The sequence below is a fragment of the Aythya fuligula genome, chromosome Z (assembly GCF_009819795.1).
Source record: "Aythya fuligula isolate bAytFul2 chromosome Z, bAytFul2.pri, whole genome shotgun sequence".
Taxonomy (NCBI): domain Eukaryota; kingdom Metazoa; phylum Chordata; class Aves; order Anseriformes; family Anatidae; genus Aythya; species Aythya fuligula.
The window spans coordinates 14885101-14912747 of record NC_045593.1 but is presented as its reverse complement, the minus strand read 5'-3'; the positions used below and the strand labels follow the sequence as shown (position 1 = coordinate 14912747).

At 39.5% G+C, this 27647-nt stretch overlaps 1 protein-coding gene across 2 annotated transcripts; it reads right to left on the bottom strand.

The window, feature by feature from the left end:
* Positions 1–110: 110 nt before the first annotated feature.
* Positions 111–23859, bottom strand: C7 (complement C7). 2 transcript variants are annotated; one of them, XM_032206749.1, is made up of 18 exons: positions 23743–23859; positions 23375–23430; positions 22596–22671; positions 21489–21630; positions 20640–20781; positions 19687–19825; positions 18602–18734; positions 17854–18099; positions 16680–16793; positions 15846–16012; positions 14585–14813; positions 13772–13943; positions 13305–13392; positions 11814–11946; positions 10953–11144; positions 8209–8305; positions 3111–3295; positions 111–1447 (listed from the first exon to the last, which is right to left on the bottom strand). In XM_032206749.1, the coding sequence occupies exons 1-18, from the start codon at positions 23746–23748 to the stop codon at positions 1260–1262; spliced, it is 2505 nt and encodes an 834-aa protein (XP_032062640.1). In that variant the 5' UTR covers positions 23749–23859; the 3' UTR covers positions 111–1259. The 2 variants fall into 2 exon arrangements, with proteins under 2 accessions (XP_032062640.1, XP_032062641.1); XM_032206750.1 differs by having other exon boundaries at positions 111–1444.
* Positions 23860–27647: the final 3788 nt, after the last annotated feature.

The window sequence follows — 27647 nt, the reverse complement described above, 5'->3', positions numbered from 1 at the left end:
CATTTTTGCTCTGGCTTAATTCTCATTACCACAGAAAGCAAGCTTTTATGATTCAGCATAGGGTTTATGTGAGAAAGCTACAGGTACAAACATAAAAACTGAGAGAGATGTTTCATCTGGTAGGCATTTATTAACAGTAAGAAGTAAAATCTGTTAATTACAAAGCATAAAATCTTCTTGGTGGTAGTACTGCACTGGCTTGATCACTTGCTATCCAGCCCTTGTCATTATTTGCATCTGAGAATAGTCAGGAGGAGATCATACTGCCAGGATGGGCACCTCAGCTTGCAAGATACATCCTATGTGAGCCAAGAAGTTGTTGCCTCATTATACTAGACAGTGTGCTTAGGTGTATAAGGAAAGAGTGTCAAAGACTCCTTTTGCTTAGGAACAATCTTAGGAGATTGCCAAAGGTTATCTCCAGGGGAACTATATCCAAAGTCTCTCCATTATTGTGAGGATGCGTTTCCCTATGAGAAAGTTGTGGAAAGCTGTGGTGGAAGACTTTGATGTGCAATGGTCTGTGAGCAAACGAGTTTGGGCACAAACGTAAATGTATGTGACATGCAATGCAGTTATCTGCGCTTACAAGTGTAGCTCACAATAATAGCTATGACAGTGTAAAATGGTGATTTTTCATGAAGTGTTTCTGTGTACAAGAAGCTGAAAGCATAGGAATTCTCATTACTTTAAGCCAACTTTACTGTTAATGCACATTGTTTTGACCTTTAAAAGCTTCAGGCTCAATGACAGGTTCAATGCTGTGCATGCTTTTTGCTCAGCTGAATAAGGCACATTAAGAAAAAGTTACTTTATTAAGAGTGAGGAATCATACATCTTGTTTTGTAAAGCCTATTCTTTTCCTGAGAATCTAAATATAATCAGTACATGCATATGTTTGTGTGGCTTTCAGAAAAATGTATTTACAATGTTAGACACTGTAATCCATCACTACTTTGGTAACTGTAGTTCAGGAACATTTTTTAATTGTGACAGAAATGCAAAGAAAGCCCAACAGTGCTAAATCAGGGGCCTAAGCCAAAAGCCCTTGGGTCAGCAGTAGCGGTGAGAGCAGCTCTGCCTGATGAAGAGCCTCAGGCCAGAGCCAACTGGAGCCAATGCACACGGTCTTGTTGGCTGCAGTGAACTTCATGGCAGAGCTTACATTTGATAGAGCAAGGTTTGAAGTATGTCCTGCCCAAGAGCTGACACATTTTGACATATCCCACGGCAACATACAAAACGAACCACAACACATCTTATTCGCTGTGCACATTGCAGGGCCTTATGCTGACAAGGGTGACGGTCTCCCCGCGGCACCTGAGCCGCCCAGCCTCGCACTCGGTCATGGTCTGATGGGCAGCAGAGCCGCTCGCTTCAGCACAGATCTGGATGCCTCCCTCTTCACATGACGCGTCTTCATCGCAAACACAGCTGTTGGACTCTGCTGAGTAAAGAAAGAGAGGGAAAAGCATTTGGGATGGCATCCTACTCAACAGAAAACAGACCAAAACATTTCTAGCAAAACTGCAGAAGTAATAGAGATGTGTGGAGGGTGATTCTTCTAATGAGAACTAACATCAGCTAACATTCAGGTTCAGTGGAAAAAGTAGAAGCACGCACAAGTGGTGCTGTCTGTCCTAGGATCCCAGTGCACCTACTGGGCTTCCTCTACTCAGAGAGTGTGGTTGTGCCTGTCGGAAAAGCTTCACCAAGGTGCCTGAGATCCTGCTCTCAAAGGTATCTCTGATGTTTCTGCTTGAAACCTGCTAGCACCTTTTCATGTATCTACTGCTCCACAGTCCAGGTGACATGTAAGATGAGAGGTCTGTCCTTGGAAAGTAACAAACTAATCATGAACATACTTACCACTTCTATTTTTATTTGCATATAGGTAGTTCACTATGATCAAAGGATCTGCTCGTAGAAATAAATGTTTAGCTGTATTGGTAACAACAGCTAAACAACCAGATAAGAAAGTCTGAGATTATTTTTCATAGTTATGTCTTTGTTTTGGTGTTGTATGTTTAACTTTTTTTCTGTTTGTGTCTGCTGAGGCTTCTACCAATTTTGATAATTTATTATTATCTATTATCTATTATTATTATTATCTATTATCATTATTACTACTATTATTGTCCATTCAATGTTGGTAGACAAAATAGACAAACTCCTATCAAGTGATCTTTTTATTGTCAAAATATGACAATAACTGTGCCTTCTATCTGAGGCACTTCTGAAAACCTAATTTAGTCCTTTATCTTCCCATTTCTGCCAACCCTCCATTAAATGCAGTGTAATGGAGGACACTCAGGGAAATTAGATCAGGGAATTTGAGAACTTCCACTAAAGACAGATTGCAAAAGTCTGGGCCTGTTTTCTCTGAGGGAATATGCCTTCACCTTTGTTCACAATATGAGAAACTGGAGATATACAGTGAAGTACAAACAAAAGCAAGTGGCTTTTCTAGACAATACAGAATGAGATTGTATTCTTAAGCTGAAGAAAACAGGGAAACCTTGAAGGAAACAGTGAGACTGGTAGCCTTGAGCTAGCAGAAGCAAAGGGGTTAGGGGATGAACACTAAAAAACAAAACAAGGAGGAAAACAGCTGAAGGAAGATTCCAGACTGACCTATGAAAACATTCTTTGCTCATTAAGGGTTGATAACATATTAAAAAATACACCCATTGAAATGGAAATGTGGGACTTGGTGTTGTGTTGTTCTCCTCCTCCTTTCCCCCCACCACCATGCTACAGAATTTAAAATGGATGGAGTCAGTGAAAAAAGTATGGCAAGGGTTTCACCCCAAGCTTATAGAAGCACATCACATGGAGTAACCTACTCACCAGGCAGCAGGAATAAGCTTTTCCCAAAGATAGCTCATTCCATTACAGTCTCCTGCAGGGTTTTCCTTGTCTTTCTGCCATATTTAGCCACCAAACACTGGGCTGATGGTTTGAACCAGCTCAGCAGTTTGTGCATGCCTGGTGCTGCTGGGAGGGTTGGAAATGCCATACCAGCACAGAGCTGCTGTAGTGTGTAACTGGAGTAAAGATTTCATTTTGTTCGTATAAACAATTTCACTTACAATCATGAAGAATCTTACCATCACATCTTTCCCATGAATGGCATGATCCACATGATTTCTCAGTGGCCTGAGGAGTTTTGCAGTTGTCTGAGCTAGTAAGAGAATATTTTCTACCTGTGCACTCCAAGGCATACATCTTGCAAACCGTTAAAGGTATGTTTCTCTTGGTTCTTTGATCTGTGGCACAGACGTCCAGGGAAGGACTGAAAACAAAAAGCACAGACAAAAACACATTTAAACGTGTTTTATCTTTGTATGTCTTAAAAAAAGCTGAGAAGATGGAAAATAGTCAGTGTCTGGTTCTGTTTTCCCTGTTCACTGAGGTACATCCTAAGTACCAGTGATGAACTGGAGACTTAGATGCTTGAATAATTCTTGACTTTTTTCTTTTCCACAGGTTGCTGCTCCTCAGCAGATACAGCACCTGTCCAAGGACAGGAACATCACTGGGTATTTTACCATTAATCTCAGTGGCACTGAGGGAGAGACTTATTTAAAAGAGTTCAGATCTTGGTTGTTCTATAATATACATGCATACACACAAGTCCATACAAACAAAATATTTCATATACATATAATGATATATACTCACACACATATATTAAATTACTTTATATTTTTTTCTAAATTGTAAGAGATAAGAATGTATTTAAAGACCTTTTCTCTACTGTCCTTTAAAACCCGAGCTTTTACCAAATAAAATGTTGTGTTCCAACATCAGAGAACAGAGTTATTTCTGGAAAAATGGATACATATACACAGAAATTTTATGAGAAATCCACTCTATTTATCTAGGGAGTTTACATGTTTGTTTCTTGAATGTCAGATATTGTGGTAACACCCACTAAAATTAGCTTGTAAAAGTGGTAATAATGATTCTTAGACAACCTTAGATAGTATTTGCTTCAGGGACAATTCCAGGAAATTGTTATTGTTTGTGTTTCATGCTGTAAGCGTAGGAGGAGGGAAAAAAGCCTGTGTTTTTTTGTTTGTTTGTTTGTTTGTTTGCTTTTTGTTTTGTTTTTAATTGTAACCTCAAAACCCAGGCTTCTCCACTTGCTCTTAACTCACTCCATGACATCTGTGGGGGGTGAATAAAGCCCTGCCTTCTCAGAAGTGGTCTTCCCATGCTGTCCTGGCTGTGTGGTACAGCCAGAGGTAAGGCACTGCACAGGGCACCAGAGAGCAGAGATGCTCCTAGGAGATGGAGAGCTTTGGATGCAGAACCAAAGACCCCTCCTCTCATTCAGCACAGCTCCACTGTCTGAGCTCACAAGCACTCCCACAGAAAATTTAAGTACTTAACAGATCAGTTCTGACAGTGAACCTCAGCAAAACAGGTGGTTTGATGGGGATGAGAGGCTGATAATGAATGGGCAAATAGCCCTAACAAGCTCCACAAGGCTTCATGAAGGGAAGGGTAACAGGTCATGTGCAAGTGGCTCGTCAGACAGGGGAAGAAGAATTTGGGAGAGGAAAGCTCTGGTAGTAAAGTCCTCAATATGACTTTGTTCAGTTGATGGTCAAGTATATTGAGGTATCTTTTTCTTTCTTTTTCTTCCTTTTCTTCTTCCTCATCTTTTTTTTTTTTTTTGTTTGTTTGTTTGTTTGTTTGTTTCCTTTCTTCTTCTTCTTCTTCTTTTCTTCTTTCTTTTTTCCTTTATCAGCTGATCCTGAGAACTTTGACTGTTGCATTTACCTGCAACTGAATATGTCTTCAAATATTACAACTGTATTATATTCCTTAAGATGTTAGTGTCATCACTTGCAGTGGGTCTCTTAACTGTGGTGCTTAGTCAAAATACGAGCTGCTGAATCCCTAATAAATGTTTATTGCCTACATTTTCCTTACTGCTCTTCTGTTAACATAAGGAATGGAATAAGGTTAACTCTTTTTCTAAGGCACAGCAAGAGGACAGACCAATGTATCTGCAGCACCAAGCAGCTAATAAAGGAGCCAATACATCTGTCTCCATTACATCATTTGCTTGTCTAGTAGCACAGCCCATGAGATAGTGGTGCACTGATTTATAATGTGAAAGTTATCTTTGCAGACAGAGGTATAGGATACTCTTGATTTTGAAATATCTGTTTAGATTTGGAAGAACATAGTGTGATTCAGGGGAAGCATCTGATCTGTAAAGTTGTCTATCACATTTAAAATTGCTCAGAGCCCTTCTTTATTTGCCTTACAATGATAAATCTCAATATCTGAGCTTTAAGGACAAAAGCTTTTTTATGAGGCAAGTTAATTTAGCTGAAAAGATAGGAGTGTGTTAATGTCTCTGGTTTGCCCCACTTTAGTGACATTCAGCAGAGGGGAGGAAGGCCAACTTAACCAGCTGGTTGAACCCAGGAAGGTCTAATTGCTCGGGAAGTAATGCAGGGAGTGTGTTTTCTATTTTGTCTAGCTCTAGCTGTCTTGTGACTGGTGTACCTTTTGCTATGGCTGGGCCACCTGGGCAAAAGTCAGTGGAAATCGACATGTTCAGATGCCTAGGAAAAAGCATAGAGAATCTGTACTCATAAGAGTATTTAATATTTTGCACTGCTTGTTGAGAAATGATATTACAGGGGAACAAGAATAGCACAATGAAAATTATTAGAGACAAGGAAGAGTTCTTGTGCAAAGTGAGTCTGAAAAATTCAATACCTTTTACCTGAGGAAAAAAAAAAAAAGGAAAAAGAAAAAGACTTGAGTAAGAACAAGCCTTTAATAAAGTACATGTCATGGGAAATAAAATAGTTGTAAGTCAGAAAATAATGTCTCTCCTTTTCACCTGCTCTGAGAGGCATGCAAATTTCAGTGAAACAAAAAAGTGAGAAATTGAACTGGAAATTATTTTAATTTCTAAAAATTGTTTTCAAGACCATAATTTTTAATCTAACACAGGCTGAGAACCCCAAAGAGAGATGTGTGTGCTACACAAATAAGTGTGTGTAAAAAAGATTATTGAAAAAGAGTACTGAAAAATTACTAAATCTCATGCTTCAGTATGGAGATGGTCTTTGGACTCCGTGTCTTCATCTATACTGACAGGCTAACTGTGCTCTGACCCTTTCCTGGCCATAGGGCCAATTCATACAGAGTAGAACAGCTAGTGTCCATACTGTTAACTCTCTGTCCACAAAAGGAGGAGACCACATTAGATTGCACATTAGGAATGGTCTCTATCCCTCATAACTCCTGAGCTGTGCCTGTGAATTACCTGGGAGTTTACACTTGCCAAAGCAAGTGCTTTAGTAATTCAGCAGCTCCATTGCTCAGGATCATTCCCTGGCTATAATTGGGGAAGACAGATGTCATCACATGAGGGATGACAGAGCCCTCACCAGCTCCTTGTGGGGTTTTTGTACCTAGAAGTCTCTGTTGCTGGGCTGGTCTCTTGAAAACTGGAAGGATGTAGGATGGTTCTGAAGCCATGGTGCTTCTGCCTTACTCCGTGACCTGTTCCCACCTCCTGAGCAGAGGCTGCTGCTGAGATTCACCACCACAGCAGAGCAAAACATGTTACCTGTGTGTTCTGAGGACGGGCCAAGATCTACTTACATGCCTTAGTCCTACACCATTAATAGGCTGGCAGATTGGTCTGCTTTGACAGACAATGATTTATCCTTCTATTATTAGACGTGTTATTTCAAGACAGTGAAAGACTACATTGGGTAACAAAACTGACTGCTATCTATCTTCCTGCCATTTGGAATGTAGTTAAAAAAATAGAAACAGGAGGTAGTAGAATAATTTTAACTGAAGCCTAAATGCATAACTGAATGTAATTAATTTAATTTTAAGGTAATTGTGACTCTACTCAAGGCCTTCCCCAGCACTGTGGACTCCCCTCAATTCCTATGCAACTAACTTAACTGCACCCATGAACTTGGAAGGGGGTTGTTGCCTCACTTTAGTCAGTACTGAGACAAAAAGAGTAGGACCTTGTTAATTAAATACCTAAATATTTTAAATATAGAAATAGGCTCTTGACAGATTTATTACAAACCTGGCAATTATGCAAGACAATGGCCTCAAATTCTAGAGTAGTGCCCAGTGTGTATATGAAACCTGAACAAAGCTGACCAGTGTTAATTTTGAGATGTTCAAATTGTGGCTTAGAATTAGAATCTATTTTGAATCTAGAATCAACTCAGAATCTAAACCCATTTTGGCTTAGAACCTGAGTAACCATGCAGGGCACCCTTGAACTATGTGGCTGGTGGAAAGTGAGCGTACTCCAATGAGAAGTTCTGTAACCTTGAAATCAGGAAAGGACTTCAAAATTTCTTTTACCTGCTACATGAGAATGCTATCCTGAATTTTCCAAACTGCTTAGCTCCTGCTGTGACAAAAACTGGCCTCATGTCATGTCCAGAACTCAGTGGTGACTTCATAGGAAACTTTATTTGGTCTGTGAAAAACAGCCCAAATACTGGAGTGCTGAGCTCTTTGGCACATCTGGCCATCAGCACCAGGTGCTCTTAGGCCTCTTCTTGTTACTCTTCTGTTTTGGTTCTGTTCCCTTAACACTTAGTGAAGAACTGAGAGAGTGACTCATTTCCATACCTTTTTCCTGCATTGTTTATTACTGAATATAGGCTTTGATCAAATAGGAAACAATGAAGTCTGGTCTGCAAGTTATGAGGTCAGGAAAGGTAACATGACTGGTCTGTGCAAACTGCTGTGTAAATGGGAGATTAGATTATTGTGCCTTTCATAACACTCCAGTCTCTCAGCAGGGAAAAGAAATCTGCTGTATTTCACCAGCTTACTGCTTTGATGGTTTATGTCCCAAGGGTCTCTGTTCTAAGTTTTCCTCCATCTTCTAAATCTTCAAAATATCATCTTATCCTTTTCCATCTATTTCACAGATCAAGTGGAGCTGAAATTATCCCTTCACCTTCTGTCATCTAACCAAATTCCATCATCACTAAACCCAATGACAGCTCTGACAAGGCAGGTAAGTTATGAGCAGGACGTTGATTGAGCTGTAAAGCAAACAAAGTATAAATGCCTACTTCTCATGAGTAAAGCTTTCCAATCTGTTATAGACTGAAACTTTAAGAAATTTAATTGGTCTTGAATAAAGTGAGAAAGCCATTGCCAAATTCAGCCTGAACTTACCCACATTCATAGGGCATTTTGCACACACATTGTGACTGCTGCGCTTTCTCCCATGGCTGACATTTAGGCTCTGTCACTTCTGTTTTCACACTGGATTCTGAAGTAGAAGAGCACAGACAATGCTATTAAGGGTCAGGAAAAACAAGGGCTGTTAAAGCCCTCTGAAATTGTCCTATCAGTTGAGCATAAAAGACACTGGATACAGCCGTGACATAAAGCCACATCCTGCATGTTCATTAGAAGTATCTACTGCACAGAAGGAATTATAACTATTAAAAAGATACAATGCGCTTTACAAACTTACCAAATGGTAATTTATCCAAGGGTCAAGAGTCAGACAGAAGGAGACATGTACAATGTTCAAGCTTTAACTTTCATCTCATTTCTGTGCAGCTGTCTGTTTCTGCTAAACTTAGCAGTGCTGCAAACAGCTTTATCATTAGGTTTCAGAGTTACTGGCTTTGCTACTGTCACCAGAAAAGCTATGGCTCCAAAGCCCCATGTAGAAATAGCTAGCCTTAAAATTGTTATGCACTGTTGGTAATGAAAACAGCAAGTTCCACTATGTAGTTCTTAATTTGCAGTAACTTAAAAAACAAAAGCAATAATGATTGGGGGGGGATGGAGGTGGTGAGGGAGAAGGGAGGAGCACTGTACACATGTACTGTTCTGTGACTGTTGAGCTTTATTCCAAGCTTGAAGATGAAATAGGCATTTGCTGCATATTTCTCTAGAGGCTTCTATAGCGAGTAATGGCACAACTCTGTTAAATCCATACAGACACACTTTCAGAGAAAGGTTTATCCTGATTTGTGTTTTAGATTAGGTGACTCTAGTTTTCTACTTTAACATTAAACTTTAATATCCCTGAACATTGTTGCTTTTATTTTTTTTAATAAATCTCTTGTACGGATTAAGACTTACCAAGCAAAATAGACAAGCAGAAATTGCCAGAGAACTAAAAATAAAGCTGTAGTGCTTTGCAGTAAAGATAGCAGACATAACCCTGCTTGCCTGCAGAGGGAAAATTTCCACCAGAAATTACTTCCCTGTCTCCAGATCTGGGGCTCTTTGTTGTATAGTTGACTGTTACCAACACTATTACTAACTAAATACTCCCACCCACCTTATTTCAGTATTGCCAAATGTATGTGTGCCACCATGTCTGCATATACACAGATTGTCTTAATTTTTGCCCTTTTTAACTCATCTTCCTTCTTATTTTAAATGGTTAATTTGTTATTCTAATTGTTTTAGATTCTAATTTCCTTATTCTTTTTTTTTTTTTTTTTTTTTTAATTTTATAATGTACAAAGGTAATGCTCCCCTTTTTTTATTTCAGCAATAGTGAGCCGTATTATGTACAGGCTTATTATTCCTTCTGAAATCCTTACTCTTGGTGTGCATGTGGATGTGATGCAGCAAAAGACGACTAGGACTGAGAATCAGCAACAGATGGGAATCAGCAGATCACTGAGACTGGGCTGCTGAAACTTTGTGGTCTACACTTGATTGTCACCTGCCTTTTGCCTCAGATCAGGCAACTTTGGGCAGCAATTGGCTGATAAGGAGAGGACAGACATGAAACGTAGGAGTTATGCCTAATCAGAATGGCCAGGGTTAGAAGGGACCTCTGAAGATGATCTCATCCAACCCCCCTGCCAAGAATGATCACCAAGAGCACATTGTGCAGGATGGCATCCAGGTGGGTTTATAGTATCTCCAGAGAAGGAGACTCCACAACCTCTCTGGGCAACTTGTGCCAGTGCTCTGTCACCCTCACAGTAAAAAAGTGCCTTCTCATATTCAGCTGAAACTTTCTTTGCTTCATTTTGTGGCTGTTGCCTCTTGTCCCGTTGCTGGGCACAAATGAAAAGAGACTGGCTCCACCCTCTCAGCACCCTCCCCTCAGATATTTATACACGTTAATGAGGTCTCCCCTCAGTCTCCTCTTCTCCAGGCTAAACAGGCCCAGCCCTCTCAGCCTGTCCTCGTACATTGCGTGCTTCAGTCCCCTCATCATCTTCGTAGCCCTTTTCTGGACTCTCTCCAGTAGTTCTATGTCCCTCTGGTACTGGAGAGCCCAGAACTGGGCACACAACTCAAGGTGGGGCCTCACCAGGGCTGAGTAGAGGGGCAGAATCACCTCCCTTGACTAATCTACCTGGTAACAGCAGTGGCTGTTAGTTGACTCCAAACAAGGGTCTCAGCAGGGATGTGACAGCATCTGAAACCTGGGGAGGGGATGTGCTTGGCTTGAAGCAGCATGCTGCTTGGATGCCTCTGCATCACTGACCAGCATCACAGGACTGCAAAAGAGAAAGTCTTGTCTGCCCTCCACAGCTGGAAAAGATGAACTGAGACAAAGCTGCTTTATGCTATACACTGTTTCCCTCTCTGCCAGACTGACTGCCAGTGACTGTTGACAGATTCAACATCCGCTATCATGAACCTGAAGAGCCATTTCCTCCTTGCTTCCAGTTCCTGGAGATTTACTCCGTATCAGCTGTGTGACTGTCAAGCAGGAAAAAGAAGCCATCAGGCCCCCTCCCTTCTCTTAAGGCATCTTGTTTGAAGAACCCACAGAAAGCATGCACTCATGTTTTCTCTACATCCTGTGGGTGATAAAAATGCAATTTTTCTATCATTATATCAGGTATAGTGCTATGTCACTACTGTATTACCAGTAGTCTGTCCAGGAAAGTAAAATCCCAAGCTGCATTTGGAAGATCACAGTGGCTTACCTGTTTTTATGCACTGAATAGTTTTCATATCAGGAGACCACTTGAGGCTGGGCTCACAGAGAATGGAGTGTGCTCCTTCTAAGTGCATGCCTTGTATACAGGACAGACTTATTTTCTCACCAATCTCATATGAAGGTTTCCATGGGTCTCCTTGCAAGCCATCCTCCAGGACAGGTAGGAGACAAGAAGTTTCTAAGGAATGAAGAATTTGAGACAGTCACAGCGAACCAGTGGGTTGCAGAAAGTGCTCATGTCTTATCTTCTTAATTTCTTAACAAATTGAACAGTAAGATTAGCTGATGTTCCTGTAGAACTATACTGGTCGTGTTAACTCAGGCTATCAACTCATTATGCCAAGGATGGAGTGATAATATCTCCTTCTACTGCCTGCAGGCCTGGCCCTAGCTCATACAGAGATTCTGTGTTGTTAGGATCCATGTTCCTACTAATGGTTCATACAATTGCTTAACAACCTAGTAGGGATAGGCTACAAGGTTATTTGAGATCTTTGTGGTTGCCCAGTACTGCCCACTGGACATTTTACTCGGTTTGCTTTAGAAATAGACAATACCAATTGTTCTTAGATATAGCCGCAGGATTGAATGAAGCAACAAAGGCTATTCCCACAGAAAGTAAATCCTGGGCTGGAATTTAGTCTCCTTGTTCCACTTCTTGTCTTTTCACTTCCTTAAAACTTGACTGTATGGACATTTCTATTTCAGTATAAAAAAATGTGGTTTCAAAATAAAAGTCAACATAGACCCAGTCCTGCCTAAGGATCTGGGAAATACAGGTGAAAGCAGATATTCTGAGACATTTCACTGGAATTAAGCTGTATTTCAAAATGGGAATCCAACATACCCTGGCAGTATCTTTCTCCAATTTGCCACTGTAAATTACTGCCACACTTAGCAACAGGATCACCGACAAGAGAATATCCATGTCTGCAAGCGTAAACAATGCTTTTCCCAACAGGGTATGAGTTTTCAGCATTCTGGAATAAAATAAATAGATTAAATATTAAATATATAATCTAAGAATCACCAGCAGTATTGAACTCCCTTTGATACTGGGATGCTGAGGACAGCGAGAAGGATTAATGTCACTTCACAGTGTACTGCTGAGAGTGTCTGGAATATTGTGGGCAGTGCTGGTTATTGATAGTCAGAAAATGTGATCAAAATGGAGGTGTTATCAAAAGATTAGCAGAATACAGAATATTGTGGTTACCTTAACTTAGCAAAGGGAGGGCTAGGGTCAAGGGTACCTGTGTCAGAGGTCTAGCAGTGATGGAATGGTGCTCTCTTGACAGTCCATAAGTTGACTGCAAATATAGCTGTTATCAAACACTAAGGGAGGAACATATGCTTTAGAACAGCCATGCAAGAGGGATCAGTAGAGAGTATATGGCTTTGCTGATTCTTAGGATGGCATGTTATCTGCTCCCTAAAGGCTAATATGATATGGTCAGTCAGAAGAACTGAACTTAAAGACAAAAGTCTTTTGTCATTTTATATGACCTTCTGTTCTAAGGAGAACTCTTGTGAAAAATTGAGACTACACCTAAAAGTGCAGGGTTTTATCTTTAGTTTTTAAACCAGAAGTATTCATATGGGAGGCAACTATCAATTACAGAAAAAAAATACTAGCAAAAGAGAGAATACAAAATTTAGGACCTTGCCTCAGTTTGCAGTTGTGCAGTGACAACTGATGGATTTGTAACTAATCCTTCTATCTATTTATTGAGGAAAAATAGAGAAGACATAATTTATACCCTGAAGAATTTTGTTTCCCTTGTTAAGTAGGCCCAATTTAGTCAGTCCAAATACCCTGCCAGATCATAATTTCAACAAAGAATAAGAAAATTCATTGGTGATTCACAGGATACAAACTAAAGTTTGCTAAAATCTGTTTATAATTTTGCTAGGGATTTGCTGGACAGTTTACTCTCTGTGCTGCTTTTTCTCCAGTTTTGTGTACTTTAAAATGTAATTTATGTAGCTTTTTTTTTTTTTTTTTTTTTTTTTTTGTGTGTGTGTGTGTGTGTGTATAGGACAAGTAGATTTATTTTCCATAGGCAAACAGAAAAGGAATCCAGAAAAGGATCCAGATCCAGAAAAGTGAAGATTTTGTTCTGACTTTTTGTTTTTTTTTTTATTCTTAATACAAAGTCTTGTAAAAGTCAGCCAGGGAACAATGCTGAGAAGGCTGCTATACAGTAGCTCTATAAAGTTTATAGATAAAAAGTTTAACAAGATAAATACAGGTCTACAAGCAAATCTCTATATTAACTGCAGTTGAGGCACTGCTCATAGGAATAGAACAAAAAACAGAGTAAGAGAAATAGCTTACTTGAATAAATCCATTTTCCAAGAGAGGAGGAGGTGAACAGAACTCTGTTGGAGTTATGGATGTATCAAAACAGTGTGGTTCAATAAAGCTATAAATAAAACAAAAATACAGTTAAGTTTAATTATTCTCTCTTCCTCCCAAAATATTACACTTCCCAAAGAAGTCCATTTTCAAGACCATTATATGTCCCATTTACATCACGATTATATTTAAATCAGGCTCTGCCAAGCTATCTGAGAGAGTACTAAACAGAAAGGAACCCAGTTTACTGTTTTTTTATCCTATTTTATACTCTTACTTTGTATCAGAATCAGAGCTTCTAAATTTCATTTTGATTCAACTTAAATGTGAAAGCTCAACAAGTGCCGTGGAATTCAAATCCCTGAATTCAACAGCTTATGTGCTCTTTTGGATTACTTTAAAAATTCTTCCTGTATTCATTATTCGACTGTTCCTTTTCTGCCTACCGCAAATGCTGCAACTCTTCATCTTCACAGGGTCTGCTTTCATGGTGCTCTCCTATGCAGGCCTTTCCTCCACCACTTGGGGAGGGGTTGTTGCAAGTTCGACTCCTTGATTTCCTTTCCCCTGAACAAGAGCTCCAGGAAGACCAGCAGCTCCAGTGTCCATCAACAACACCTGTGTTACATTTGAGAATATTTGAATATTCCACATTAGCCACTCTGTAGGATTGTTGTCCTTAAAACAAAACAAAACAAAACAAACAAACAAATGAAAAAGAAAAAAAGAAAAACAAACAAACAAACAAAAAACACCTGCCATCTACTTTTCAAAGCTAATGATGAGCTAAAATGTGATCATACAGAGAGGTCCAAATAGCAACTAATTTCTCCCAAATTCACCTTTTACTTAAGAATAATTCCACGGAGTCTATATGACTTACCTATCCAAGAAAGCACAGAAATAACTACCAACTACAGCTAAGTAAAAATCAAAGAACAAAAATTTCTAAAGTTATTGATACCCAGTCATTTAGTCTGTATATATTTACATATATATTTATTGAAAGTTGCCTTATGAGTTAATATTGTCCACTGTATTTAACAATAATAACACAAAGGATTGTTTATGAAGTACTGCTTGGACGTAATAAACAGAACTCAGACTCAACAAGACCATCCCCATGGTGTGTGTTGGGCAGCAGCCACTGCCCAGCATCAGCCACTTGTTTGGTTTTTGCAGCTGGATAAACAGACTCTAGAAGCAGAAGAGCATACACGTGCCACTTCTGAACTCACACAAGGTTAATGAGTGCTGACCTGGCTGATCTTGCACAAGAGTTCCCATCTCACAAGCTGCTCCAAAGGTGTAAGGTTTGCAGTAACACACACACTGGGTTCCATCCACAGCTGCCTCACCCCCATTCTGGCATGGTTGGCATTTGCAGGGATCATTTTCAGCCATATATTCTTCAATGGCTTGTTTTAGGTAATGCTTTTTGACTGAAGAGCAGGGCACTTCCTTTACCAGCTCATATAATGGTGTTAGCTACATACAGTAGAGAGACATTTATATTAAGTAGTTATACCAGGGATATAAGTGTTTATAAACATGCTTTTCATATGAGATAATTTGTGATGTATGTTCCTGTGGATGGGCTTTAAAGACACTCTAATTTCCCAACTAACTGGCTAAACTCTTATGTTAATATTTAATATTAGCTTTTTTTTTTCTTTTTTTTTTTTTTTTTCTGGAAAGTCAGATTTGCTTAGCAGAATCCCTTTTAAAGCTAATGCTTTGACATGCTTAAAAATATTTGAGATATGAGACTACAGCTGAGATAAATGTGTGTCTTAACACAGACCACCAATTTACAATAGCACTAATCCTCAATGAAGCTATTTTCAGTATAAAAAGCTAGAGATTGTAATTTCATTAACCAGTGATTAGAAGCAGCAATAACCAAAAACATTTTTGCATTTCTATTGCATGTTTTATGATATTCTGTTCCTACATTTCATTGAAAACTACTTGACAATTCTTTTGGTTTTATTACATTCTTCATTTTTTGAGCAACTCACAAAAGAGACTTAAACAAGGTAGCAGTGAATATTATCATGCTCAACTTTGAAATGTCTGGCTCACAGAATACCCAGAATGCCAAACTTCTGCATGCAGAGAAAAGGAAGAGAGACAAAAAGCATAGAGAGAAGTTGGCAAGCTCAGTGGAAGCCACAAAGACCTGCCGATATACATTTCAGAAAAGGGACTTTCTCCAGTGTTAGGGTAAACTAACACAGAACTCTTAAGCAGAATTCTTAAGCAGAACTCCACTAAAGTCATTTAAGGTTTGTAAAATTGCAGGTATTTGCTTGCCAAAGGCTAGATTTATGATTCAGCTGATCACTTTATATTAGCTTCATGAATTTTTGTCCTGAGATTTTTTCTTTACTATATAAAGTGTTCTGAATACAAAATGATTGCAGACTACAGCCTGACTAATCACCAGCTAGAGCTTAATCATTTCTCCCCTTGAGGTAATCCCATCTGCTCATCTCTGCTCCAGCAAAATATCCTTACCTTTTGTTTAATTACTTTGGGGTAGTCTGTCACTGATCTGGCCCAAAAGGAATATTTCTTACTGTTCCCAGCAGGATTATCCAGTTCTAGATAACTAAGGCCAGCAACAGCACTTGGGCTTCCTCCTTCTACGTAGGGGTCTCCTTTAATTTTATTGCTGCTGCTTCCTGGAGATTGGGATGAGAAACACAGAAAATACCAGCATTGCTATATTCACAAATGGAAATAGAAACAATACCCACAAAATATGTATTAATGAGTAGTGAAAGGACGCATCATTAAAGATGAATGTCTGGATCAAGTGTCTGTGCCTGGATCAAGTGCTCCTACATGGATAATATATTCAAGGGGTGCCTGTTTTTCCATGTGTCCAGAAAGTAATCACTATTGGGAAAGTATTAGCTACATTTGATGGGAGCTGGGGAGCCTTTCAATCTTGGCATTTGGTGTCTGGGTTTAACTTGTTAAAATCATAAATACATAGAATGATAATATCACAGAATGGTTTGGGTTGACAGAGACTTTAAAAGATCATTGAGTTCCAACCCCCTGCCATGTGCAGGGACACATCCCAGCAGCCCAGGTTGCCCAAAGCCCTATCTAGCCTGGCCTTGAACATTTCCAGGGATGGGCTATCCACAACTTCTTTGGGTGACTTGGTCTAGTGCCTCACCACCCTCACAGTAAAGAATTTATTCCTAATATTTAATCTAAATCTACTCTAAGATACAGTTCAACAAAGCTATCAACACCTGCTCCTCATTTTGACGTCTGTTTTGAAGGATAGAGAAGCTCTAGATATGACAACTACGTAAGTCACTATGGAGCACTTACCTGAAGAAGTCCGTAGCAGTTCATCTAGCTTGGAGCACTCTATTTTCTTCTTTTTCACAATGAATACATTCCAACCCGATGAGGTGCACTGGTACATGTCTGTTGTGCTCAGATCTGCAGATCATAGAATCATAGAATCCTTAAGGTTGGAAATACCTTCAAGATCATCTGGTCCAACTGTCCCCTTGTTACCAATGTCACCCACTAAACCATGTCCCCAAGCACCACGTCCAACCTCTCATTGAATACCGCCAGGAACGGTGACTCTACCACCTCCCTGGGCAACCCATCCCAATACCTGACTGCTCTTTCTGAAAAGAAATGTCTCCTCATTGCCAACCTGAACCTCTCCTGGCACAACTTGAGGCCATTTCCTCTAGTCCTATCACTAGTTATCTGTGAGAAGAGGCTGACCCCCAGCTCCCTACACCTTCCTTTCAGGTAGTTGTAGAGAGCAATAAGGTCTCCCCTGAGCCTCCTCTTCTCCAGACTAAACAACCCCAGTTCCCTCAGCTGCTCCTCACAGGATTTGTGTTCCAGGCCCTTCACCAGCTTCGTAGCCCTTCTCTGAAAATGTTAATCCATCTATTTAATAATCCATCCATTAATCCAGATAGATAATCCATCCATTAACAATATTGCACATGGAAAGTATGTTGGGTTCATTTCTGAGTTTCATGTTGACTACAAATGTGGTTTAGAAAAAAGTTGGAAGGCAGCTAAAAAGCAGGTCCTGTGAGAAGGTCCATGTGTTGCTAAAGCCTATATGAATGGAAGCTGACAGATGGAAGGTGTTCTTGGGAAAAGTTCATCGCTTCCTTCATTCTTCTTCTCAGCAATCCCTAATCCTACAGCACTGCTCCCCAGTGAGTACAATCATACGTGTCACTCTGTTGTTTGCTCTGTGAGGTCCTGAACCAGCTAGCAAATCTTTACTACCCAGAGCACTGCAGGTCACAGATGCAAATCTGTAATCTGTAACTAAACATTGTAGTTTGACCACTTTTAGCAATCTTTTTTTTATTATTATTATTTTTTTTTTTTATTTTGCCTGTGAGGAGAATGTAGTGAGAAGTATAAATTTCTTACTAGAGTTTAGATATTAGCTGGAAGAACACACAAAGAAATTTTTATTCTTGTTTGTTCAGTTTGTTTCTGATAACAAATACTCTACCTTCTGCTTTCATTTTGTCAGTATCCATATAAAATATAAGTTTGTAATGTCCTCCTAGAGATCCAGACTGCAAGAAATGAGTCCCAAAATACTCAATAAATCTTCGGTAGGCATTGTAATCATAGACAACTGGAAGGTTGGCAAGTTCCTTCCAGAATGGCTCCGCAAGAGTGAGAAAGTCTGGGCGGTTGTTAATAAACTGAGCAACTTCCACACTGTTCTCAATAACCATCAGTTGCCTACTCTGGGGGAAGAAAAAGAAATCAGTCATGCTCAATTCCACTTGCAGGATGGTTTCTAGCAGCCAGATGATGTGCACGTGATATTGGCTGCTAACCAAAGCTACTCAGCTTGACAGAGTTGTTGAAAGCAAATTGGAGGCTCCAGAGAAATGTTCTTTGCACCCTGATTTTATCTAGAGGAGCCCTCCTCATAAGGGTCTGTAGCCATTCTGAGGATGCTGCTGAATTATAAAATCCTATATGCCTACACTCAGACTCTCACAATTGCTTTTGAATTTTGTTACACTACTAAGAAGGTAAAATGAAGAAATAAAAAACAGCAGCCAACCCATCTTAATTGGTAACCAAACTAGTGATTTCTTTGTAAAGTTTATACGGGATTTTTTTTCTGTCATGCACTTTGTGCCAAAAATATCTGGATAGAATAAATATGTGCATCTCACAAGAAAAGTGCCTGAGAAAAGTGATGAAAACTTCTATGCAAAATACTAAGCTATTGTGAGAACTTTTACATACCTCCTTAGTTTCACTTTGTTTATGATAGTGTCCACTGTTTGATGTTTCATGCCTCGCTACGTGCTTCATATAAGACCAACTACTGTTGAAAAACTCATAACTGAAATCATTCTGAATTTTAACCTAGAAGATTGAAGATAGAATTCTGTATAAAAGGCTTCATGAAAAAGCTTCATGTTAAAAATGGTAACTTACAGAATAGAGTGAGTCCTTCCTGATGCAAAAATAAATAAATATATAAATGTATTTTTCAAGCTGAATCCAATTTAGATTTTACAGGAAGTAGTGAAATCTATTGGAAAGAACATTACAGGTATATATACATATATATATATATATATATATATACATGTATAAAAATCATGCTTCAAAATAAAGTACTTTAAGGATTGCTTGGCATGCTTTTGATAAGGGGGAGACAAACTAAATCTCTGAGACAATGACTTGATGGAGATCAATGGAAGATCTCCATGAAGCATTTCAAAGCCAGGTGCCCATCACATTTCTTAGGTTGATTCAGACCAATACTTATTCTAAGAATATGGCTTTACATTCAGTCTAACTGTGAAAGAATTAGAAATCACATCCAATAAATTATCCAATAAATTATTTTTTTTCCTTCCATTTTAGCCAGATATAAATCAGTCTCTTTCAAAATAATAAACTTACATAAACACCTTCAAAATAATTATACATTCTAATTTATTTATTTTAGCTTTTAATATACCAGATTCTCTCAACATGAGCTGACACAACTTTCACAGAGCATCTGGTGACATATGGCCCTAAACACTATGGTGGCACTGACGTTTTTTGCTATTGGCAGTGGTGTTTGTTTGATACAACTCCAGCCAGCTGACAGCTGTGTACAGTGCCACAGGATCCTTCTCTTTGCCTTTAATTTTGTGAGAGATGAAGAACAGCCACAGTTATGAGAGTCTCTACAGACAGGGAATAGGCATCATTCAGCTTTGTTTAGGGAAGCTGACCTGCCAAAACAGCCTACAAGCTTTGCATCATTCTCTGACTTATAATCATTACTTTAGATACAAACATATGCCTAATGGAAACATACCTGGAAAGTATATGCAAGAACACTTTCACTCAGCCTGTAATATTCTCTCCTGTCATTGCTGAAGACCTTTCTGCATTGTCCTCCAAAGTTTTTTGTATGAATGACTCTTCCCCTAGTCTGTCCAGTAATGGCATCAAAGCTATGAGAGGAAAAACATGAAAGATCATTAAGAGAGAGAGGTAGCAAATCATTGTACAGGAGGTAGAAATTACCATGCCATTGTAATTGAATGCTGTATCTGCAGTTAAGATTGAAAGCTTATTTATCTACAAAAAGGGGATATCAGCAGGATGACCCTTTTATCTGAAGAACTGCAATGTGCATAACACGTTAGAATACGGAAAACAAAATGTTCTTGGTTCGTCAACACAAACACATGTCAGTATCTGTTAACATTAAGACATTCACACCTAACACAAGTGATTTTATTACATTTTTTCCAGCAATTAATGCAAAACTGAAAAAACAGGACATGCATTCCAAATTCTTTTTGTAGTGTATCCGAATTATATCACGTTCCAAGTGATATGACTATGATAAAGAAACTTGAGATAATTATTTTGCTAGGCTGCAGATGGGATGAGTGAATAGAAATCCATATGGATCCACAGTACCAAATGAAAACGCAATAAATAGAAAGAACGAGTATTGGCTTATTTTTTTTCCATGGTGATGGTTATGTGCCATTGGTTTCTGCTTCATTTCACATCTTAGAAGATGTGTGTTCAAACAGCAGGATAGAAAGCTTTATTCCATGCTTCAAAACAAAGGACAGGTACAAAAAGTACATCCCAGCCACACTGAGCCACTGGTATGGTAGAATTAGCTCTACTGCACACTTTTGCTTATTGGATGCTTTACCATAGGCCCAGGGCACAGCTAGAACTTGTAAATACAACCAAAACTTGAGGGCATTTGGCACAAGTAATACTGAGCTCTGCACAGAACATTACCCTGTTCCCGTAAGCTCTGCATTTGGAGGTGTTTTATCAATATCACATATAGTCGTCTTCTCTTCACATCGATCTTCATCAGTGCCATCTTCTTCACAATCCTGATCTCCATTGCACACAAGAGATCTGCTAATGCACTGACCTAAATGAAAACAAAAATACATGGGGAAAGGAGAAACGTTTGTTCATTTAAAATAAAAACAAAAATCCCAGTTATCTATGATGCTAGCTTGTCCACTCACACAGTGAACAGTCTATGCCAAGAAGGACTTCTGAAACATCAGTAAATGTAGACATAAAGAAATAGTGCATACTACCCTTGAGGGAGCACGTATAATTAACTTTGATTATCTCTCTTATAGCACCAAAACATCATATTCCTCTGTGAGAAATGTCTATCTACTGACGTTATTTATTTTTTTTTTTTTTTTGGGGGGGGGGGGTGCAAGTGACCTAAGTTGTTTAGATTCTAGCATTGTTTTAGTGTCCCTCGATTTCCATGATCCAGGTAGTTTCCAAGATGTTTGGATATAACCTAGAACAGCTTTAAACAATCTTATCTAAGATTGCATTCCTTAATTACCTTATAATACTAATACTAATACTAATACTAATACTAATACTAATACTAATAATAATAAACTGTGCTCTGGGGCGGAGCAGTAAATTAAAAATTAAAAACATGCACATGTACGGCTGAAAAAAAAAAAAAAGAAAAGTTCTTCCTGAATCAAATTTATCTGTAGGTCAAGGGTTTTCAAATGGTATTGCCCATATATAAATATAAAAGACAACAAGGTTATCTTCTTAAATTTATGGACCAAAAAATCATGAAAAAGATCTTATTACCTGAAAAGCACCTGAACCGATCACCACAGCCATCCTCTGTTGGGCATCCCCTTGTGGGAATACAGGATCTTATTTCAAAAGCATCACCAGAGCAAGGGTTTCCCCCATACTGCCCATAAACTGCTACCGTCCGTCTCCGAATCTGAATGCAAATCAAAGGAGATCTTAGAAAATCTAAATGTGAAGAAGAAATAATTTAATAGTGTCAAGACAATGCTGCTGCTCTACTGCTGAAAGGTAATGAGGCATTCACTATTTTTTTCTAAGAATAACCACAGTTTGTATTACCACAATGTGGTAATTAACTCACAGGTCAGTGGTCCAAAATAACAACTGTAAGGTCTTTAGACATAAACTTGGCTGGTTTGTTCAACAGTCTAATATGTAACTGAAACAAAGAGGAAGCTGCTGACAAACTTCAGTTTTATTTTACATTTTTAATAGGACGAGTCGTGACTGATATAAATTTTCTTAAGTTCTTCAAAGTGATCATATCATTAAGAAAGACGATAAAATAGAATATCAACTGGGCTACTAAAAAGAATAAGTACAGTATCATGGCACATTTTTAATTTTGACCGATCCCTCCCTTACTGATGCAACATCAAAGTAAATAAGAAAGAAAATCAAAGGCAAAAATGTCTTGCACATCAGTAGAGTTGCACTGTAAAAATCATCAATTTGTTTTTCATTGAGGACAATATTTTGTAACAAAGTTTTCTTCCTTTGAGGTATGACTCCTCTGATGAAAAATGAGTGGAAGTGGTACAAACCAACATCAGCTGAGGAAAATCTCAGTTTACTGAGACAATTCAGCTGAGCTTTTTGGAGCTATCACCAAAATAAAAACAGTGCAAGTTATTTTACAACATGGATATCATAGCCCTGAAGAGAGGGAACAGACTGGAGGATTTTCCTCCTCTAGGGTCCAGCAACTTTTTTGTTCTTCTGGGAAGAGACACTTCAGGTGCTTTTGTTTGACAGTTGATTTGGGTTTAAAGACACAGCAGTTTCTTAATTTCTTGGGGGGGGGGGGGGGGGGGGGGAGAGAAGAGGTGAGCATATGCTTGTGAAATCATGCATACATAAAGGTTCGGCCATCTATACCTGTTTGTGAGTACAGCCATCACACTCGGACCAAGGGCCAAAAGAATTCCAGCGGCAATGGACTGGATAGGAAGGTCTGCTCCAATAGGTTGTTTTGTTTTTGTTTTTCAGTATAAAAGCAAAACAGGGAGTTTGTCAGTGATTTCCATTCATAAGCATTAGTGCAAAACTTTCCAAAACAGCAAAGCAGACCTTCAACATAAATTACAGGCATCAGGCTCCCTCTAAAAACCACTGGGATTTGCTTTTAATGTGCAAGAACAAAATCACTTTCCACCTGGACTTTCTGGTCAGTGAACAACAGAAAAGACCAGGCATATTTACCTGGCCTGACAATCAGTAGGGACTCTGTGAATCCATATGGGCACCTTCAGCTATGAGCTCCACATTGCAAAGCAGAAAGGGGCCAGACCACATCTGGAGATGGCCCAGCAGTGGTCAGGGGCTATGCATACCATGGGGTGCAGACGAATTTCCCAGACAGCTCTCAAAAAGTTGGGGTGCAACCTGGAATGAGGGCTGGCTTGGGGCAACCTGCACTGTGTTTTGCAGCCTCAAGCCACTGCTGTTCATGCTATTCCTTCACCAGACAGGGGCAAGTGACAACATAATTCTGCACTCTTGTCATTACTGATAGCAGGGGCAGTGCTGACACCAAACAGTGTCTTCGCTCCCATTAAATACATCTGAAAATCCCTTTAAGCCCCGTCCCACGACATGCACCAGACCTGTCAAATTATCCATGCCTAGTGTCAGTAATTTTGTAAAGAAATATTCACCTGGAAAAAATGGGAAAGAAGCCTGTAACTTCCAGCAACACAAAAATCCCCAGCACCTGAAAAAAGAGGAGCAAAAGCAAACTAAACACTGTGTGTTGTTGTTGTTGTTGTTTTTCTGCTTTTTATAGCTCATGAAGCTATTCAAACTTTCTGCAATCTTTACACTACTCAGGTTAAAGGAAAAAAAGGAGATTGGTGCACTGACTTTCCTCATCTCTGTCATGCAAGGTATTGTTTTTCAGTTTTCTTCTTTCTTGCAATTCTGCCCAATTACATTTTCAGCCAAGTATATCTCCATATAAATTAATATTTCATTGCATTTGCCATATTCACTTCATCAGTACAAATTAAGTAAGCAATTGTCTTACCTTCATGTTAGATGAAATACTCAGACATCCAGCAATTACCAGGGAAAATGCACTTCCACTCAATTCAGCAGCTGAAGGAGTCAGTCAGTCTGCCTGCTACTGTATGTCTCTTCTCACTCTGCCTTGCTATTCTGTTTTTCTTTTCTCCAAAAGGCTAAACACTGCTGAGGAATTTTTATCTTGACCCAGCTGGTCCTCTCCAGGGACACAGCCAGCTTTTGGAGCTGCTCAGTGTTTTTAAAACATATAAATCAAGGCTTGGCAAGGCTGAATGGGCCTGGCACAAAGTTGTGAGGAGCACTTACTGGAAGAACATCTTTTCCTTGTCTTCTCTGTCACTGCTTCTTTCCTCTGAACAAGACTTTTCAGAAATCCCAGGCCAATGCTGGTGTCACATACTCTGGACCACCATTGTGTCCGTGTCTTTGACAGGCAGAGCTGCTCTATACTTAAGCTGATGTTTCCAAGGGTTAAATATGACCGCAAATCTGTCTCGATTTGTGCAGTTGGGTTGATTTCTTTACATCAATGCTCACACTGAAAATCAACTTATGGATCTGAAGGCAAGTTTTACCCTGTTTTTGATGTGTTTCTGCTGTGAAAAGGATCCTAAGACCATACACAGACACTGGTTTCAACTCCACGTCAACAGCTGGCTTTTTTGGGGGATGCTCTTACGAAAGTAAGAGCACTTCACTTTCTCTTTTCCCACCCTGCCATGCCCTCTTATTTTTTTTTCTTTTGAATTTTTTTGACTTTCCAGAGATGATCCAGTAAGAGCAAGAAATCACTACAGTTAGGGAAATTTCCATGAAAACATCCTGTCAAAGCATGGATGAAACCCTCGTGGAAAAGCAGCTCCAAGTTCTGAAATCTCTCCAGATATTACATCTTAGGCACTGAATCTATTTTGAACAGTTTAAAACAGTCCTCAGAAAAACAAGTGCTTCATGTCACAGCATTACTATATGGTGAATTTTAAATCCTGTACTCTTCTGGCACAGTCTGCTTAAGAAAGTGCCTAGATCTTGGGTCATGCTACTCCATCCAGGTCAGGTATGCCTGTGCCTATTCCTCAGAAGTTAGCAACCACAGAGCCCATTTAGCTAAGACAGAGATTGTCCTTGTGTCCTGGTTTCAGCTAGGGCAGAGTTAATTATCCTCCTAGTAGCTGCTAGGGTGCTATATTTTGGATTAGGACGAGAAGAGTGTTGATAACATGCTGATATTTTAATTGTTGCAGAGCAGTGCTTACACTAAACCAAAGACTTTTCAGCTTCTCACTCTGTCCTGCCCGCGGACAGGCTGGGGGTGCAGCAAGAGCTGTGAGGGGACAGGCCTAGGACAGCTGACTCAAGCTAGCCAAAGGGGTGTTCCATACCATCTGGGGTCATGCTGAACAATATATAGGGGTGGCTAGCCAGGGTGGAGGGGCTGGCTGCTCAGGGTTAGGCTGGGCATCGGTCAGCGGGTGGCGAGCAATTGCATTGTGCATCACTTCTTTCACACGCATTATTAGTAGTAGTACTATTATTATTATTATTACTATTTTCTTGTCCTAATAAACTGCCTCTATCTCAACCCAAAGGCTTCATTTTCCCATTTCTCTGCCCCATTCCAGAGAGGGAGGGGGAGGGGGAGCAAACGGCTGTGTGGTGCTTAGCTGTCAGCCAGGTTAAACCAAAACAGTCCTTTTTGACGCTCAACATGGGGCCCAAAGGGTTGAGATAACAACAGATCTTATCAGAGTGTGTTAAACTAAAATTGGTATAAGTATTAGACCTGCTTAATAGTTGCTAGTCACAACATTGATTGCTTTAATCTCAGCTCTGCTCTACCTGTTTTCCAAATGGAGTTATATAGCACGTTACTTTCATGCTATTTATCCTTTCCAGGCCCTGGTTTAAGATCTTTATGGTACTGTGCGGTGTAACGAGGTATCACTGGCTTATGATATGATGAAATTGCTGGTCATGAGACTAACCTCATACGTGTACTCAGCACTGTCATTGACTCTATGCTTTGGAAACCATATCTCGGAAACTATTACCAATTACACCGGTTGCCTTTTTTCTTCAGAGATCCAATCTGTGGAGGGGACAGGGGAAGATATTTTTTCATATTTGTTCACTCTCCCTTTCTCCTTCACTCCCCTCTTATCCTCTGAGCTAGTTACAACAGTTCTTCAAGATGTTGAATATCCCTGGGATACTCAGACCAGCATGTTGTTATAGTTATGTCTCCTGAATGCACTTCAGATTTTGTTTAAGGTTAAACTACTTAGGAATGCCATCCAGAGATCTGTCCTGAGGCGGGATGGCTATGAGTGGCAGGGAGTGTGGGAGGATATGGGCAGGTATCTAGAGCAGTGGGCACCTCCACTGTACTGTTCACATATAGTAACTATGAACATCTTTCATAATTTGATTCATATGCTTTTATCACTTCTAGAAATTTCAGTTTCTGTAAATGCATCATTAGTTATAACAACCTTCAAGATAAAGATATTTTGTAATTATCTCACAGACAACACATGCAAATAAACACATAGAGGCCAAATACAACTAGCAAAGAATGCGTGTGTGGTGGGGGTCTGATCTTAATTAGTGGGTAGTAAAGCTATTAAGAATTAATATCTTTTTCAAATGAGTTAATACTGATGGAATGTCTTGCAAGAATCATTTAGGACTGACAAAAAGGTTGCTTTGCAGATGCTGTATTCTACTATACAATGTAGTCCTGTTATCATACATTTTAAGGTACATCAACCCAAAGGTGTTACCTTCCTACGTTTGGAAACAGGATCCTACCTTTTTACTGACTGTGGCTTCAGTAGTAATAAAATCAAAGAGACTGAGCTGGCAAGGTGCAGAGGAGTATGAGGCAGAAAAAAACTTGTGTCCCTCCTAGGACTGCAAGCCCACAGCTCCTGTGGCTGTTTTGCAGTGGACTGCTATTCAATCTCCTCTACTGTGGGACTGTGTATGGTTGATTCTTCTTCCATTTCACAGGGTATTTACAGCAACCTTTTTCTACTCAGCACTTAGGCTCTGAACCTTTTAAATAGCTTCCTACTTGTGCATCGTATTGCAGTACAAGCCTCTGTGCAGTTGTGGGATAATCTTGCACTATCACTTTGTAATGGGGGACTGTTCCCAGGCTATAACTGGTAGGTATGTCTACAATAACAGAAAATATTACTCAAAGGTCTGACTGGAGGATGTCACCAATCACTCCCCCAGCATGCACACTAGTGAGGGACTGCGTAACTTTCAGAGTAGATAAGGATGATTCTTCTGTACTGTTGGTGAAAACAGCAATGTTTTACTCCTCTGTTAACATTTTTTCAGTAAAAGTATGTTTATCATAGCAGCTTTCAGTTCTTGCTAAACATTTCTACTGTCTATTCAGAAAAGAACTGGCTTCAGGCTTAAAAATGAAGTTTGGGAGGAGTAAAGGAGGAGTAGTTTGAGAGGCACAAAGGGTTAGCCATAAGGCAAAGCATTTCTTGTCTTGCACCACATGATGATCCTAGCACAAGAATGATTAATGCAATGCTTCACTTGCTGGGCTAATGATATCCTGCCTGGTCTGGAGACAGCATGAAATGCTATTGTCTGTATTTTACTTCACACTAAGGTCAGCCAGAATATAATTATATCAGCGATATTTCCCTGTAGGCTTCCATCCTTTTATAGGATTGATGCTAAGGTTACTCAATAGTTTACCAAGCTTTAAATAGTCTCGTGTCTTCATTGTCCAAGTTCATTATGCATTACAGCCCTAAAGACAGTCTGTGCTCTGTGATTGCTGCAAATGCCAAGGATCCAGTGACAACCGAGTGGAGAAAGAACATCTAGTCATTATGGTTTTAAATGGTGAAATTGACTCGAAGAGTTTTTGGA